This window comes from Pinus tabuliformis, chromosome 4_2 (assembly GCF_031772625.1).
Source record: "Pinus tabuliformis cultivar Carrire ecotype Pingquan chromosome 4_2, CPIR1, whole genome shotgun sequence".
Taxonomy (NCBI): domain Eukaryota; kingdom Viridiplantae; phylum Streptophyta; class Pinopsida; order Pinales; family Pinaceae; genus Pinus; species Pinus tabuliformis.
In genome coordinates, this window is record NC_142304.1 from 1,071,334,270 (window position 1) to 1,071,351,734 (window position 17,465).

General features: G+C 36.2%; 1 protein-coding gene across 1 annotated transcript; it reads left to right on the forward strand.

Annotated features, from left to right (window-relative positions):
- The first annotated feature begins 2,418 nt into the window (after positions 1-2,418).
- LOC149173350 (uncharacterized) lies at positions 2,419-5,798 on the forward strand. Its single transcript, XM_089424573.1, has 2 exons — positions 2,419-5,102; positions 5,243-5,798. The coding sequence occupies exons 1-2, from the start codon at positions 2,423-2,425 to the stop codon at positions 5,692-5,694; spliced, it is 3,132 nt and encodes a 1,043-aa protein (XP_089280699.1). The 5' UTR covers positions 2,419-2,422; the 3' UTR covers positions 5,695-5,798.
- The last annotated feature ends 11,667 nt before the right edge of the window (positions 5,799-17,465 follow it).

The window sequence follows — 17,465 nt, forward strand, 5'->3', positions numbered from 1 at the left end:
TTCATATTTTTATTCCAAAAAGCTAGACATAGTTAGCTTAGTGTAATGTTCTATATATTGTTTTCATTGTAATGTAAAGGGGTTGACTTTTGATGCCAAAACCCTGTTACTATTGTAAAGCTTTTATTATAGAAATCCTAATTGAAGTATTCTAGCTCCATTTCTTGACATAAATTGTGTTTCTTGTATGTTTTCTAGTGCTTCCATATCTTATTTCTGCACATGTTCAAAGTACTATAGAAGATCTGGGTAAGAATAGATTGAGTGTCAATCTCTCTGAAATCCCCTACAAAGTTATAATCATTTAAAGAGATTAATTAACTAGACTATTTGTCTTGGTTAATTCCTCTACATTTGCTAACTGTTGCCTTGATCTCTTGAATGTGTGTTTGTTTGGCTATAGAAATCTTCTACAGGTATCCATTCTATCTGGTTGATTAAGTATTCAATATGACTTCTTAATTATCATGAATTCCCTTATATTCTTCTATCAAATCCTTAAAAAATCATGTTATTATGATAAATTGGATGTTGGCACTTTGACCAAGGACTTTGCAAGAAAGAGATTTATTCATAAACATAGATTGGACAATCATTAGCAACCACCCAAAATAAATCATAAATCTAGTCATTGTGCTTCATAGGATGATGTCCAGTGACAGTAAAGAACGTTAAAAAAAGCCTCATAACAATTGAGGGAGACCCCTCTCGTTCAAGGGCCAGCGTGAACCTAAAGACTGGTCGAGTTGGTTTCTCGGCGTAGTTTTCGCAACCAAGAACTGCTTACGAGAAACAAGTACAATAGCCACCATGGTAACCAATATTTCCATGGACGATCCATTATTTTATGCAAAGTCTTTGTATTATAATTATTGTGTAGGACTTCAGTATGTAAAAGAATGTGGACTATCAATTATTCCATTCAAAGTCTTTGTAATATAATTATTGTGCACGACTTCAATTTGTAAAAGTTTGTGGACGATCAATGCCATGCAAAGTCAAAGTCTTTGTATATAATTATTCTGTGTAAATTATTTTTGACTATGGTCTTTCATTATTTAAAAATGGGTACTTCACCACTTTTCCACCATGGCGGATGTCACCGGAGATTGGATGTGTCGTCAAAGGCCGACTGGGTTCACACATCAAGGTGTCCAAAACATAGATCATTTAGACTTCTCTGAATTAATGAGTAGACAACGACCCTTTCAAATTCAAATTAATGTGTATACATCCATGCTCATGTAGGGCATGTACTGAGGATGCAGAGTATGTTGTATGTATGGATGGTGGGGTGTCTTAATGACAATATTGGTTGCCATGATGATGGTGAAGTACCCACTTTTAAATAGTAAAAAAGAGATGAAAATCATTATCTCCAGCATAATCTATAAATATACTAATAAGTACTTAAAAACATTTTTTTGAAAGAAAATGAAGAAATAGAATTAGAATAATATAATAAGTACTTCTCGAAAAAAGAAAAAAAAAAATAATAATTAATAAATACTTGTTAACACTTTGTTAAATAGAATTGTGATCCAAAAATATGTTGAAAATATCCCAAAAAAAAACCTAAAAATATCCCAATAAAAAAAAAAATCGAAAGGTTAGTAAAAGTGCTAACCACACTCAAAAGTAATATAATTGATATTTTTTAACATTGAAAAAATTATCTTACATGAAAATTTGTGACATCGTTGTCTTATATTAAAGATATTATCTTACCTAAACATTTTCAATATATTTAATGTATTGAATGACTTAACACTTCCTCACCATGGCCATGGACGTGGATCATGGTAGACTGACTTTAACATGATTGTTTTACTATACTCTCAACTATTCAAGTCTTTACTGAATTAGCACAAAAAACTATAAATTTGTACATTACTAAACTATTTAAAAAGAACAGTATTCAAAAAATAAATCACCCATAAAACAAGACGTTCGTATATTGCTAAATAATTTTTTTTTGAATAAAATGCCAGATTATCACACCATAATTGTGTGGGACACGACAGTGCACGGATTTTTGGACCGCAGCGTCTGCGAAATTATTGGGCTTACATTTTGATTCGACAATTCCAAGTATAGGAATCTTTAGCTTACTATCATTTGGAAAATTAGGCGACCCCAACATCTTACAAAGATTTCTTCCCTCTCTGTTACGTTTGTATTTCTTATCCTCATGGGCGCGCAATAACGTCATCTTACAAAGATTTCTTCCCTCTCTGTTACGTTTGTATTTCTTATCCTCATGGGCGCGCAATAACGTCATCTTACAAAGATTTCTTCCCTCTCTGTTACGTTTGTATTTCTTATCCTCATGGGCGCGCAATAACGTCAGAATTCAATGCTGAATTCCTATAAATAAACGAAGAAACTCGAACCATTCCCATTCAGTTGAGAGCAGTCGAAGATGATGGACATCTGGAACGTTCCCTCCATGTTTTGGACATTACTTTTTCTCTTTTCTTTTTCCATTCTTTTTCTCACTCCTTCCATATTTTCTTCCACCCCTCAATTATTCCACAGTAGGGATCCTCATCTCAGCAATGCTTCTGATCAACAGGCTCTCCTTGGATTTCTGTCTGCCATCACATATGATCCATGGCAATCGTTAAGCACTACGTGGAAACCCAATGTTTCCTTCTGCAAGTGGAGAGGTGTCATATGCAGTCCGCGCAGACACAGAGTGGTTTCTCTCAATGTTTCATCCCTGGGATTACAAGGTACAATCTCTCCTCTGATCGGCAATCTCTCCTTTCTTAGGATTCTCGACCTTAGCAATAACACTTTTTATGGTCACATTCCCTATCAATTCGGAAATTTGTTTCGCTTAAACATGCTTTACCTGTCTCAGAATCACCTCTACGGTTCTATTCCGCCCACTCTTAGTAGGTGCCATCGTTTAGAGATCATCTCTATGGAGACTAACAATCTCACAGGTGCAATCCCGGCCTGGATGGGAAACATATCCTCTCTGGAGGAAATAGACCTCGGTTACAACAACCTTCACGGCAGCGTTCCCTCCGAATTGGGTATGCTAAGCCAGCTGATATCTATACAACTGGGGAAGAACAATCTCACCGGACAAATTCCATCTTCCTTGTCTAACTGCACCCGTCTTCAAAATTTGATGATGGCAGGTAACCCCTCTATTGGTAACATTCCCGACGAGCTGTGTACCAAGAGCACCCAATTGATGGTACTCCTTTTGGGAAGTAATCAGTTGAGTGGCAGTATTCCTGCTTCCCTCTTCAATTGTACCAACCTTCAGTTGCTCGACGTATCGTACAACCAGCTTAGCGGAGTAGTGCCCACGGAGTTCGGCAAAATGACGCAGCTCAAAGTTCTTGACTTAGGCGGTAATAGATTGGCTAGCGGCAGCACCACCAGCTTGCCCATTCTTACTGCTCTTACTAACTGCTCCTCCTTAGAAAAGCTTTATTTATTTCGTAACTATTTAAAGGGCCGTTTGCCCTTTTCTATAGGCCATCTCTCTACTAAATTATACTACCTAAACTTGGAAAGGAATGAATTAATGGGAGAAATACCTCCGCAGATTGGAAACTTAACTAGTTTAACTGAGCTTATTTTAGACACCAATAATTTTACAGGGCCTGTACCTTTTGCACTTAATACTCTTCAAAACTTGCAAGTGTTAGATATGGGAGACAACAATTTACAAGGAAACATCCCTTTCAATATTGGGCAACTCAAAAGTTTAGGGGCTTTAAATCTCTCTGGAAATAATTTTGATGGCAGAATCCCTGATTCTGTTGCCAACCTCCAACAGTTAAGATATATGTATCTTTCTTATAATCAGTTATCAGGTAATATACCTCCAAATCTAGGGAAATGTGTGAACCTATTAGATCTAGACCTATCATACAACAGTTTCACTGGCCAAATACCTCCAGAGGTTGCAGGGCTTGAAAATTTAGCTTTCTCTTTCGACCTTTCGAACAATTTATTTCATGGACTTGTGCCTTTAGGACTAAGCAAGATGACTATGGTTCAAGCTATAGATGTTTCTGCAAATCAATTAACTGGCCACATTCCAAGTACACTCCAAAGCTGCAAAGAACTAGAGTACCTCAATCTTTCCAGAAATGCACTCGAAGGTCCAATTCCAATTACACTCAATGAACTTCAAAGTCTTGAGGACATGGATTTATCCTACAACAATCTATCAGGTGGAATACCCTTGTCATTGGAAAAGCTCAAAATGCTCCGCCATTGTAATTTTTCTTTCAACAAGTTGTCAGGAGAAGTCCCTAAAGCAGGAATTTTCAAAAAGCTTGGTGCTATGGCATTCATGGGAAATCCTGACCTTTGTGGACCTTGGGTAAGTTTGCCACCGTGCTATGCTCACAAACATCAAAATATTTGGCATACAAAAAGAGTTATCATACCTATGGTTATTGCAGCAGTGATTGTTGTATTGTGTTTGTTTTTGGGAATCTTGTGGATTCAAAATCGCAAGAAACATACAGAGGTTGAGACATCCTTCACTATTGGGCATCGAAGAATTTCATATGGAGAGATCATGACTGCAACAAATGAATTTAGTGATGCCAACTTGCTAGGAGTTGGTAGTTTTGGAAAAGTGTACAAAGGGGTTCTAAATGATGGCACAATTGTTGCTATCAAGCTTCTCAATTTGGAAAATGAGGGGGCCAACAAGAGTTTTGATAAGGAATGCAAAGTTTTGGGTAAAGTTAGGCACCGGAATTTGATTAGAATCATAACATGTTATTCAAACCTCCAAATAAAAGCTTTGATATTTCCATTCATGCAAAATGGAAGCTTAGAAAAGTGGTTATATCCTAATGGCCAAGAAGAAAGTAATTTGAGCTTCTTTCAAAGGTTGAATATAGCAATAGATATTGCACAAGGCATGGCATATCTCCATCACCATTGTTTTGTGCAAGTGCTCCATTGTGATCTAAAACCTAGCAATGTGCTTTTGGATGAAGATATGACAGCGTTTTTAACAGATTTTGGTATTGCTAGCATATGTTTTGCAAATTCAAAGGATGCAGAGATCACTTCAACACATGCACTCAAAGGTTCAATAGGCTACATTCCTCCAGGTATTATGTGAAATAGATATCATGTCAAACAAATGTTAGATATTATATGAACTAGATATCATACTAAGCAATGTTGGCAATGTATTGTTTTTATTAAAATTTGTGTATTATAACCTTACAATGAGAATGTTTCAATGTAGAATATGGATTGGGTGGACGTGCCACAACAAAAGGTGATGTTTATAGCTACGGAATAGTGTTATTGGAGATTTTGACTAGAAAGAAGCCCACACAAAACATCTTTGTGGAAGGAATGAACTTGTTGAAATTGGAGGGTAGTGATTTTCTAAACCGAGTAAAAGTTGTGGTCGATGTGAGTCTATTGAGGAGGACAAGTATGAGCACTACAGAAGATAAGGAGCTCAATTGCCTCTGTCAACTCATAAGTGTGGGTTTGTTCTGCACAAAAGAATCTCCTGAAGCACGACCTACTATGATGGATATTGTTACTACATTGCAAAGCATCAAAGAGACTTTTTTGGGAGCTACAGGGATTCCAAAATTTCAATCAGAAATATCACATTTACTATGCAGTACAAGTACTACTCATAACAACATTGGCGAAGGCCAAAGTTCTTCTAGTTTATTGTAAGGGTGTAGTGGTTGAATAATTGAACAATGAAGTAATTTGATCCATTGTCAATTGTTTAACTAAACCATGAAGTAATTTGAGTCATTTGTCATTAGTTCCATCTAGTTCAAGGCTTGTTCTTCTCTCCTTCTCTATGGAGTCATTTGTCATTAGTTCCATCTAGTTCAAGGCTTATTCTTCTCTCCTTCTCTATGCAGCTTATTTGTAGTTCTATTACCCTCTCCTTTATGTGACATGTCTATTGTAACTTGTTGGGTGTATGAGCATGAACAATAAAGTGAAATATGCCATAAATGGTGTCTTGTAAATGTTTGTACAACTATAAAATCCTTTATCCTTATTTTAGGAGGAAAACTTTATGTTTACCAATCTTATCGTTCAATATTTTTCTACATCTATAGTAAAATGTAAATGTTCTGGATATAGATAAACCAAAGGTTTTGTATTTGTTTTAAAGGATTAAAGAAGAGGTCATCAATTTTGTTTCCACAAGCATTTGTAAATATTTTAGATCTCTATTGTTTTTTCTCTTATTAAAGTAGCTTGACATACGTTTATGGAGTAACAACTAAGTAAGAGCTCTTCATTTTCTGTCGTGTTATATGTTGCCTTGTTTCTCAAGATTTGATTAAATGCATTTATATTTTCCTTCCAAAAAACTATATTCTCCATAAGTACTGAATGTTATCTGGTTTAGTAATATCCTTAGCATTATTTCTGCAATTTGAGACAACAAGGAAAGTGTGAAAGTAGTTTGAGTGTCTCAGTGACATTGTCCTCTTCCCATCATTGGGATAGCCTCCCATATGAGCCTTGATTTGAACTCACTGCCCAATTAAAAGACATTAGCCTCTGATTCTTCCATCCATTTTATTTTCTTAATTCTTTGAAAACTCTTTTATTGGAATTTACTCTTCATATTACCTTTCGTCTCATTGCCTAAAATCTCAGCAATCCTATCCTAGGGAAGCCTCCCTTGAGTCGAGGAGAGGTGGCTTAAAGTGAAAGAAAGAAGATGAGGTGAGAGTGGCCTCCCTCTTAGTTACATGAAAAATTTGCTTGAGCTTGAGGACTCTATCACAAACAATGAGGGTTTAGGTGATAAAAATATCTAATGAAAGTGTTTCAAAGTTTCAACAATGTAGTTTCCTCATATATATATATATATATATATATTACAGACGAATCTACTTTATTTTTGGATAATTTTATCAATGTAAACAAATATGCCATATACATGCTGAGCACTTTTAATGCATGGATGGTGGTTGGTTTAACACCCATTCATTCTTCATTGATCACAAACCCAGAGTATATGATGCCAAATGAGGGCTTTTTTCAACCCTCGACAGCTATCTCAAACTCTCTACTTCAAGGATAAGTTTCTATCCTGCAAGAATTCTGTTACCTGTAATGACTACTGGAAATAATTTGCTGTAGGATTTTAATAAATCCTCTCATGGCTCTTCAAATCTTGCTTTAGATTTACAGGCAGTCTGATCAATTATAGGTCTTCAATCCTCGCTTTCACTGGGCCACTCTGATTCCTTCAATAGGTCAGAGTAAACTGTAACTCTAATCTCTTGTGCTCTGTTTCTAGCTGTAAGGTAATAGGTCAGAGTTAACCTCTAATTCCTCTTGTGCTCTGTTTCTAAATGTCAGGTAATAGGTCAGACTTAACCTCTAATTCCTCTTGCTCTGTTTCTAACTGTAGGGTGAAATTGGTAGCACAATTATTATAATTAGTTAGGATTTAGACGTAATTATGTTTTAAAATATTACTGTGACTTTGGCTTTAAATAGGCCCATACTCTTCTGACTTTGGCTTTAAATAGGCTTTAAACTCTTCTGACTTTTAACGCATGATACATATGGATTTTAGATGGATATGCGTCCAGAGAACATTCTGGTCTGTTTGTTTATCAGCACGAACTCATTCTGGGCTGTTTGTTTATCAGCGCGAACTCTTTCAGGCATGAATACTATGAATAATCCATTTCAGAAAATTCATGTTATTTATAAAATTCATTTGTCCATATGGAACAAAAGTGCAGAGAATATACACAGGTGAATCAGATTTCTGTTTATATCCATAAATCGAACACCAGTAATGTGCTGTTCATCTGGGGTATTGTATTTAACAATTGGGAGACATGGGAAGCATGAACTTCCAGTATTTCACTAAGGCTAATCTTGTGTCTATTGTGACAAACACTTGGACACAATATCCCTGTACCCAGAAAAACATAGTTGGAATATGTCGCTATTGTTGGAAAGTTTGCGGGAAACTTCCATCTCCAGTCTGGGGTACTACGCAAATTGTCTGCAAAATTTGGAGATATTTTCCTATTACAGCAAAGAGTGTTATGCTGAGAGAGCCTTTCTAGAGGATTTGCCGGTCATGTTTCAGAGTAAGTGTTCCAGTTTTGAATCTCCAGATGTACAGTGAGGGTTTGTAAGGTAGCAGCACACATGCTCCCATCAGAAATCTGTTGCTATCAATATGAAATGGCTGTAACATTCCCAGATCTTCAGTGATCAAATGGAGCAGAGACTTGGAACTGCTGCTGGGATCGAAATAAACCTGATCTGTGCTTATTGAGGTGCTGGGCACATGATTTTGTTTTCCATTTGTTCAGGCGTATTGAGGAAAGTGCCTTTAGCATGAACAAATGGGTATGGCATCAAATGTTTGAAGAGCAGCAAAACAACATTGGATTCAATCTTTATAAGAGCAAGATTCATAATATGCATGAAGGTTATTAATCCTGCGCTCAGGATTCACCTTAAGACAAGAAAATCTGGAGATTCGTACTCACCTTAAGACAAGAAAATCTGGAGATTCGTATTTGCTGATCTAAATCATAAAGGGAGGGCCGACCTATCTGAGGGTTGACCTATCTTTTGTTAGTGGAAGAACGCAGACATAAACCTGGAAGAACGGATATTCAGGATCTATCAAGAATGGATTAGTGCGCCTACGCGGAGGGAGAATAAAAGTGTTTTCGGATCCTCTGTTGTTATGAACCAGCGTCAGACGCTGCTTTGTAGGTCCAGCGCATGTTTTAAAAGGGAATTTTGTGTAGCACATCGATATCTGAGCAAGTATTGATCTGGGAGGTGATATGACTATTCAAAAACAGATTTGTGGTCATGTTTCCAAACATCTTTAGTCTCTCAATGAAAACCTGTAGCAGCATCGATTAGGGACATATGTAATGGCTGATCTGCAACTAAGTAAAACTATATTAAATAAGTAAAGCTAGAAGTAGCAACAAGGCATACTTTTTCTCAGGATTTCTTGACTCATAGACGATGATTACATGTTTATTCATGCATACTTCTGGACTGTGCTTCATTTGTAAATAAATTTGTGCTTGTGCGGCCTGAAAACAGTCTAATTCTGGCTATATATGTGACAGCAATACCATGGTTGGAAGTCAAAATTCTGGCTATAAAACCATTTGTACCAGTCGAGCAGCTCCCAAGCAACGCAGATTTGAATAAGGATGCAGAAAGTCATAGTAAATAATTGAGTCACTATCTTTTCACCTATCTTGAATATATTTATCCAACAGCTAGTATGAAAAACCAATAATCCAATTATTAACTTATTAATTAGGTACTTAATATTTACAGTATCCACCATTAACTCGTTCTTGCACATATGGTGAGGCTACCATGTTTTTGAGGAGGTAGGTATCACTAGCACAGCCCTTTGACACGTGAGATCCACTTATTAAGGAATATTTAGGAAGTGTCCACCATTCAAAGAGAACACCTTGTATATGGAACCCCTGTCTCTATGAAGATTTGCTGAGAGCAGGGCAAGTATCTACAAAACATTAATATTTATGGAGCAAAAAGTGGTTTCGAAAATTATTTCCTATTCTTTTTAAGAGGAGGTTAAGTAATATGTTTATTATTATTATTATGTTTAGGATAAGTAATATGTTTATTATTATTATTATGAAAATTAAATTATTTACTATTTTTTAAGAGGAGGTTAAGTAATATGTTTATTATTTTCTATATTCAAGTTTCTGTGATTTATAATGAATTAAACAAAGTTTTTGGTAGAAATCACATGTTTATTATTCTTATTATCTTTAGAAAAACTATTTATTTAGAAGATTTTAGATTATTTTATTATTTGTTATGATAGAAATCAATAGATTTAAGAAAATAATCATATTTTAATGTAAGAGGAGATGGACCTTTTTAGAATCCATAGCTTTTTTACTCTTTTACTTATATTTTATGGTAGAATTTGTAGAGAATTCTTTTGGAGCCTTATATTGTAGGCGAGGAATCTTTTAGATTTCTATTGCTTTTTCTTTTTGTTAAAGTAATTTGACATATGTTTATAGAGTAACGACTTAGTAGGAGCTCTCTATTTTTTATCATGTTATCTTTGGAATGTTGGATATGTTGCTTTGCTTTTTCAAGATTTGGTTGAATGCATTTACATTTCATTCCAAAAGACTATAATCTCCATAAGTATTGAAAGTTATCTCTTTAATAATATCCTTAGCATTATTGCTGCAACTTGAGACAAAAAGGAAAGTGTGAAAGTAGCTTGAGTGTCTTAGCGACATTGTCCTCTTCCTATCAATGGGATAGCTTCCCATATGAGTCTTGATTTGACCTCACTACCTAATAGAAAGACATTAGCATATGATTTTTCCATCCATTTTATATTCTTAATTCTTTGAAACTCTTTTGTTGGAATTTACTCTTCATGTCATCTTTCCTCTCATTGCCTAAAATCTTAGCAATCTTATCCTAGGGAAGCCTCCCTTGAGTAAGCAAGAGGTGGTTTAAAGTGTAAAAGAGAGAGGGTGAGGTGATAGTGGCCTCCCTCTTATTTACATGAAAGATTTGCTTGAGCTTTACGACTTTATCACAAACAATGAAGGTTTGCCTAATTAAAAAATCTAATGAAAGTGTTTCAACAATGCAGTTCTTAGGCATGAATATATATATGGATCTACTATATTTTGGTATAATTGCATTAGTGTAAACAATTATGCCTTATAAATGTTGATCACTTTTAATATATGTATGGTGGTTGGTTTAGCATCCATTCATTCTTCATTGATCTCAAACCCTAAGTATATGATGCCAAATGAGGGCTCTTTTCAATCCTTGACACCTATCTCGAACCCTCTACTTTTGTGATAAATCTCCATCCTTGCAAGTATTTTGTTACTTGTAACGACTGCCAGAAATAATTTGCGACAAGATTTTAATAAATCCTCTCTCATGGCTATTCAAATATTTCTTTGATGCTTTAGATTTGTAGGCAATCTGATCAATTCTAAGTCTTCAACCCTTGCTTTTGTTGCACCACTATGATTCCTTCAATAAGTTAGAGTTAGCCTCTTATGCTTTCTTTCTCTCTGAGTCAATCTCGTCTTTTGTTACAAATGATACAGGTTCAGTTATATATAATACAACTTTCTACTCTAGCGATCACATACAATTTGCTAGTACACTCAAAAGTGCCAACTGTTTACTCTTCATAGAAATAAAACTATCTGATTGGCTGTAACATGAGTTCTCGGTCCCACATACACCAATTGACCAAGTGTTGAACACTTGAACTTAGCTCTCCCTTTTCCATCAGACTGTCAACTATATCATAATTTTGTGCACAATGATAACATATTTATAATACCTGCTCCCCCTCTTCTTCAAACCATTACTGCGTTGAACCACAGTTATAATACGTTGGAATGTTTTAGGACATTATCAAATATAATGCATCCTTGCATACCTATGGTCTTGATATCATTGGTTTTATAGCCAATTGGACTATGGATGATCAATGCATTGAGTGACTCTACTACTAATTACTTACAATTATATATAAAAAAATACAAATTTAAAACCAACTGACTATGGATAATAAATGTAACGAAAACAACTACGATCTCATACATATATCTTTCGCTTTACTGTAATCATACATACCCATGCAAATCCAATTAGGCCTTGACTGTCCTATATAGTCTCCTCAATCTCGTCACATGATCACATCTATGATTTAGCTTTGATTCTCCATTACAAGCTGTACACCTTAATAAAGATGCAAACGTGTTGAAAATGCAACAAGAAAATCTAGTTTTGACTTTGCCTTGATCAAACTAGATTAAAATTCGAATTTCAATTTTAGCAAAATAGTTGGAGGTAGTTAATTGAGGTGACATGGCACTTGTCACTCAATTAACTTAGTTAATTCGAGTTGGTAGACACTTGAGTTCAGTTAATATTAGCAATATATTTCAGTTAATTTGAGTTATTGTGAGTTAAACTAGTTTTAACTTGTAACAACCCAAATTTAAAATTTATAACTAATTACATCAATTTATGCAATTAAGAACCAACACACAATTATTCAACTAATTAGCATAGAATTTTGAAAAACATAAGCAAATATGACTTACCAGTAGCAACGATATTTCTTACCTGTAATTTTAGACTTGAACATTACTTGAATTCTACTAACCGCAACAAAGTTTTGGGGACGACTCTCCACCCAATTGTAGGCTCATTTACACATAATATTTCTATAGTTGGCCACTCCCGAGCACTCAATCAACATATTACTGTCAGGGAATCCTTTGTCTCACAACATTTTTCTCCCAAGAGAATGGATGAAGGAATGGATGAATCTCATCCTCCTTATCGTCCACTAAATAGACCAAAAAATGGATAGGGGTCCACATGCACACATTCCATGTGTCAACATGCAACTTTTATTTCATTATTTTAAGTTTTACTTAATTTAATATTTCTCTTAATTTACTCTTTCTTATTTTATTCATTTTTATTTTTTGTTAGCTTTACTTATTCTTACTATTTTTATAGTTTACTTTGATATAAAGTTATTAGAACTCTAGTTTATTATTTACAATTTTATTTATTTATTATTGTTATATTTTCATCATTATTTATTATTTTTTACTATTATTATTATTATTTACCACTATAATAATCTTTTATTTATTGTTTACTATTTATTTACTTATATTTTAATATTATATTAATTAATTATTATTATTATTATTATTATTAGGGGCATTACATAATTGCTAGAGAACTAGTGGAAGGTCAGTAGTGGGGTGTGTACTTCAGTGATCAATCAGTTAACTCATCATTCAACCCAGAATCACTGATGCATGCAGAGAATTCGAGTTACCCATTTGAGATTGGAGTTCAAGGGCAGTGTACTATGAGTTGTAGACTATTATGAAGTTTACAAGTGGTGCATGTAGTCAGAGAAGGGCCTAAAGGTATTATGCAATTCTCATTGAGGAATTTCCTAATTAATAGGGACTTGTTTCCTCAAGGAACAGTGCAAGTAAATAGGAGCTTGGCAGGCCGGCAAATTGGTTAGGTGTTGGCCAGAGTCAATCTATGAAATAGTGAGATAGACTATACTAGTGTAGAGGTTGCTCAGGCTTGAGAAAACATTATATTTATTCTCTATTTTTTGATTAATGCAATACAAATAGGAAGAGGTTTTAAGCAGTGGCTTTCCCCTAGATAAATCTTTGTGTATGTATGTTGAATCATGTTGCAATTTTATGATTTCCTTTCTCGATCGTGAATTGCTTTCCGTAGATGAGTAGAGTAGATTTGGGTATTATGTTTTAGTAAATTACACGAGCAATTTTGAATCTACATAGAATTTATACATGGTATTGGAGCATGATTCACAATAGAGAAGAGACTTCGAACTTGTTATTGCAGGAGGATTGAATTTGCAAGATCAATTCTTTAGAGCTAGTGGGATGGCGCTTTATGGTCAAAGGCTTGATTATGCCCTTGAGGGTAGCTCGAACTTTGTTGCTTGGAAGGACCGCATGGAGGTGATACTAGAGGACAATGGGTTGAAGGAATTTTTTGAGCATGACATTCTAAAACTAGGATCATTTGACCTTAAGGGTCTAGTAGAATAGAGAAAGTATGTAGAAAAGGCGTGGAGAATCATATTGGAAGGTTTGAAGGATCACATTGTTTCCAATCTCAAAGGGTAAGAAATGTTGTATGGAATGTGACAAGCACTGACAGATTTGTTCTAGAACAACAACAACCACAAGAAACTAGCGCTCAAAGATAAGCTTTGCAATATCAATATGCAGAAGGCTGAATCTATTCAACAATACCTAAGTCGGTTCACACATTGTTGTGATGAAATTGGAGGAGTTAGGGTTACTGTTGTGGAGGATGATATCATGATCCTAGCCCCTTTAGACCTTCCCAACAACTGGCACACCTACCAAGATTTGGTAAATGGGAGGGAGAAACTACCAAATTAGGAATGCCTTTGGTCTGATTTTGTATAGGAGGAGATAATGTGGAACACTAGAGATGGGACCTCATCCAAGGTTGAGGATGAGGAGAACTATGCCTTGGATGGAAAATAAAAGAAATGGAAACGAAAGAAATCCTGATCCAAAGGAGAATCCGTTCAAGGGGGAAAGAAGAAAGACTTTTCCAAAATCAAGTGCTTTCACCGTCATGAACTAGGACACTATGCCATGAAGTGTCCACATAAGAAGGCGGGAAAGAAACCCTCAGGAAGAGTAGCAAGTTAAGATTTGGATTCACAATTAGAGCTTGATTTCACCCTCATCACATGCATGGTGAGCACAGGGATGGGTAGTGTGTGGTATCTGGATAGTGGTGCCTCATTCCATATGACGGGAAACCGAGAATTTTTCAGTGACTTGGAGGAGAAAGAACTCCATATGCACATAAAGATGGGAGATGATGGGAGGTATAGTGTGACTGGTATTGGTACAATTACATTTTAGAGGGAGTCTGGCTCCCCCCTCAAAATCAAGGATGTCATGTATGTTCTGGGTCTAAAGAAGAATCTCATTTCAGTTTCTATGTTGGAATACTGTGGCTACGATGCAATATTTAACAAAGGGAAGGCTTTCCTAAGACACATAGCCACAGGGCAAGTGAATTGGATTGGGGTTCGTGTGAAGAACCTCTACAAGTTAGATGTGGAAGACTTTGCATCATTGAGCATAAAATAAGAGAAGGTGCAGAGCCGAGATATCGATGAATTATGGCATAGAAGACTTGGCCATTTGCATCATGGCGCTTTGAAGATCATGCAACAGATTTGTACAAGCCTCCCCAAAGGAGCACTAGAGCAGCGAGATGCATGCAAAAGGTGTACCTTGGGGAAGTACACAAAATCCATCTTCAATGATCAAGACAATAAAGTGTAAGCAATCCTTGAAAGGATTCACTCTCATGTGTGTGGACCTTTCTCGACAGCCTCCACTACGAAGCACATGTATTATGTTACATTTGTAGATGATTTCTCACGAAAGTTTAAGATCTTCTTCATGCAGAAGAAATACCATACACCTTCAAGTTTGTTGAATTTAAAGCACTTGTTGAGAAAGAAACTGGCAAGAAAGTGAAGGCTCTCAGGAGCAATAATGGAGGTGAGTATGTGTCAAATGAGTTTAAAAATTTATGTGCAAAGAAATTAGGAACTCGACGGGAGTTGACAACACCCCACAACCCACAACAGAATATGGTGGTTGGGAGGAAGAAAAAAAGTATTGTGGGAGAAAAAATGGGAATGTTGCATGACCAAGGCCTACCAATGTTCTTGTACACTGAATCATGCAACACAAATGTCGATTTGCAGAATATGAGTCCTCTTTAGATTCTTGGCATGAGTACATCACAGGGAGATTTCTCAGGGAAGACACCAAATGTGTCACACTTCAGGATCTTTGGATCATCAATTTACTGTCATGTTTCCAAGGAATTAAGGAAAAAGCTAGAGCCAACAACAGAGTTGAGAATATTTGTGGGGTACACAGAAACACCTCATAACTATCATGTGTACTTTCCATCCATCAGGATGGTAGTTACTCGTATGGATGTGAAGTTTGATGAGGAGAAGGCAATGTGGTGTTTTCTTGAGAGGGATCTTCAGTTGCATTCAGATCAAGATCATTTAGCTCTAAATGAAGAACCTTAGGAAGTTGTGGAGTAGCCACAAACAAAGGAGCAGAGAGTGGAGATATCCACTCAAGCAGAGACATTCAGAGAAGGAAGGAAGCGAACAAGGGAAGCTGGCAAATTATTGCATGATGCTAGAGAGACTGTGGGAGCACCCACATCATAGCGCAGGCAGAGGAGGTCACCAGATCGGTACACTGGCTACATGACTCTGATGAGGGAGCTTGTAGAGGCTAAGCCATCCTCATTTGAGGAAGTTATAGAGAAATCAGTATGGGTTGATGCTATGGTAGAGGAATATGATTCCATTATCAGGAACAATGTTTGGAAAGTGGTCCCAAGACCAGAGGAAAAATCAGTGGTGGGTTTGAGATGGATCTACAAGGTAAAGCAAGCAACATACGAAAGCATCGAGGAACACAAGGCCATATTTGTGGCCAAGGGGTTCTCTAAGGTGGAGGGAATTGACTATGAGGAGACCTTTGCTCTAGTAGAAAAGTACTCTTTCATAAGATCAATTCTAGAAATTACATCACAAGTGGGATGGAAAATCCACCAGATGGATGTGAAGGAAACATTCCTGAATGGGGTTATTGAGGAGGAGGTGTATATTGAAAAACCAGAAGGTTTTAAGACCTTTGACAGAGAGGCACATGTGTGCATACTCAAGTGAGCATTGTATGGATTGAAGCAAGAACCCTGTGCTTGGTACACCAAGATTGACAACTATCTTACTGGGTTGGGCTTCACCAAAATTGAAGTAGATGCAAACCTTTATCATATTGTTGTTGAAGGTAAATTATTTATTATAGTATTATATGTCGATGATTTAATTTTAATCAGTGATGAGAAGTTGATCAGTTCTTACAAAGAGGATCTTGCAAGAGAATTTGAGATGAAGGGCATGGGACTCATGCATTATTTTCTCGGTTTGGAAGTATGGAAAGGAGATGGGGAATTATTCTCTCTCATGGCAAGTATGCCAACGAGATACTAAATAAGTTCTACACGGAGAGTAACAAACCCATGGGCACTCCTCTAGCAGGTATGTGGAGGAAGGAGGATTCCACTTCAGGTGAGGAAGTGGAGGCTACCGTTTACAAGAATATTTTGGGTTCACTTTTGTATTTGGTGAACACACGACTAGACATGTGTTATGCAGTTAACTAGCTTAGTCAGGCAATGGTTAAGCCAACCAAACTGTATTGGAAGGCAACAAAGCATGTGTTGATATACCTCATAGGCACTACTCAATTTGGTTTTTGGAACAAATAGACAGAAGGAGTGAAGCTACAAGGCTTCACATATGCATATTGTGCAGGGATTCAATCAGATAGGAATAGCACATTAGGAGGAATTTTGAGTGTTGGGTCAGCAACGGTTTCTTGGTACATCAGGAAGCAGAGATTTGTGGCACTCATCTCAGTAGAACCAAAGTACATGGCTGCAAGTCAAGAAACATGTAAGGTGATCTAGATGAGAAATATTCTTGTTTTATTATTTGATGGATCCTACTGTGATTTAATGTGATAATCAGAGTTGTATCAAACTCTTGAAGAATCTTGTATTTCATGATCGATCCAAGCATATCGACATCCGGTATTACCATCTACAAGATTGTGTGCAGAGGCGAATTATGTTGTTGGAGTACATTCCTACACAGAAACAAGATGAAGATATTTTGACGAAGGCTTTGTCAAAGGTTAAATTCGATTTCCATAGAGGCAGGATCAGGGTATCAGATAATCCCTTTCTTGCTGAGAGGG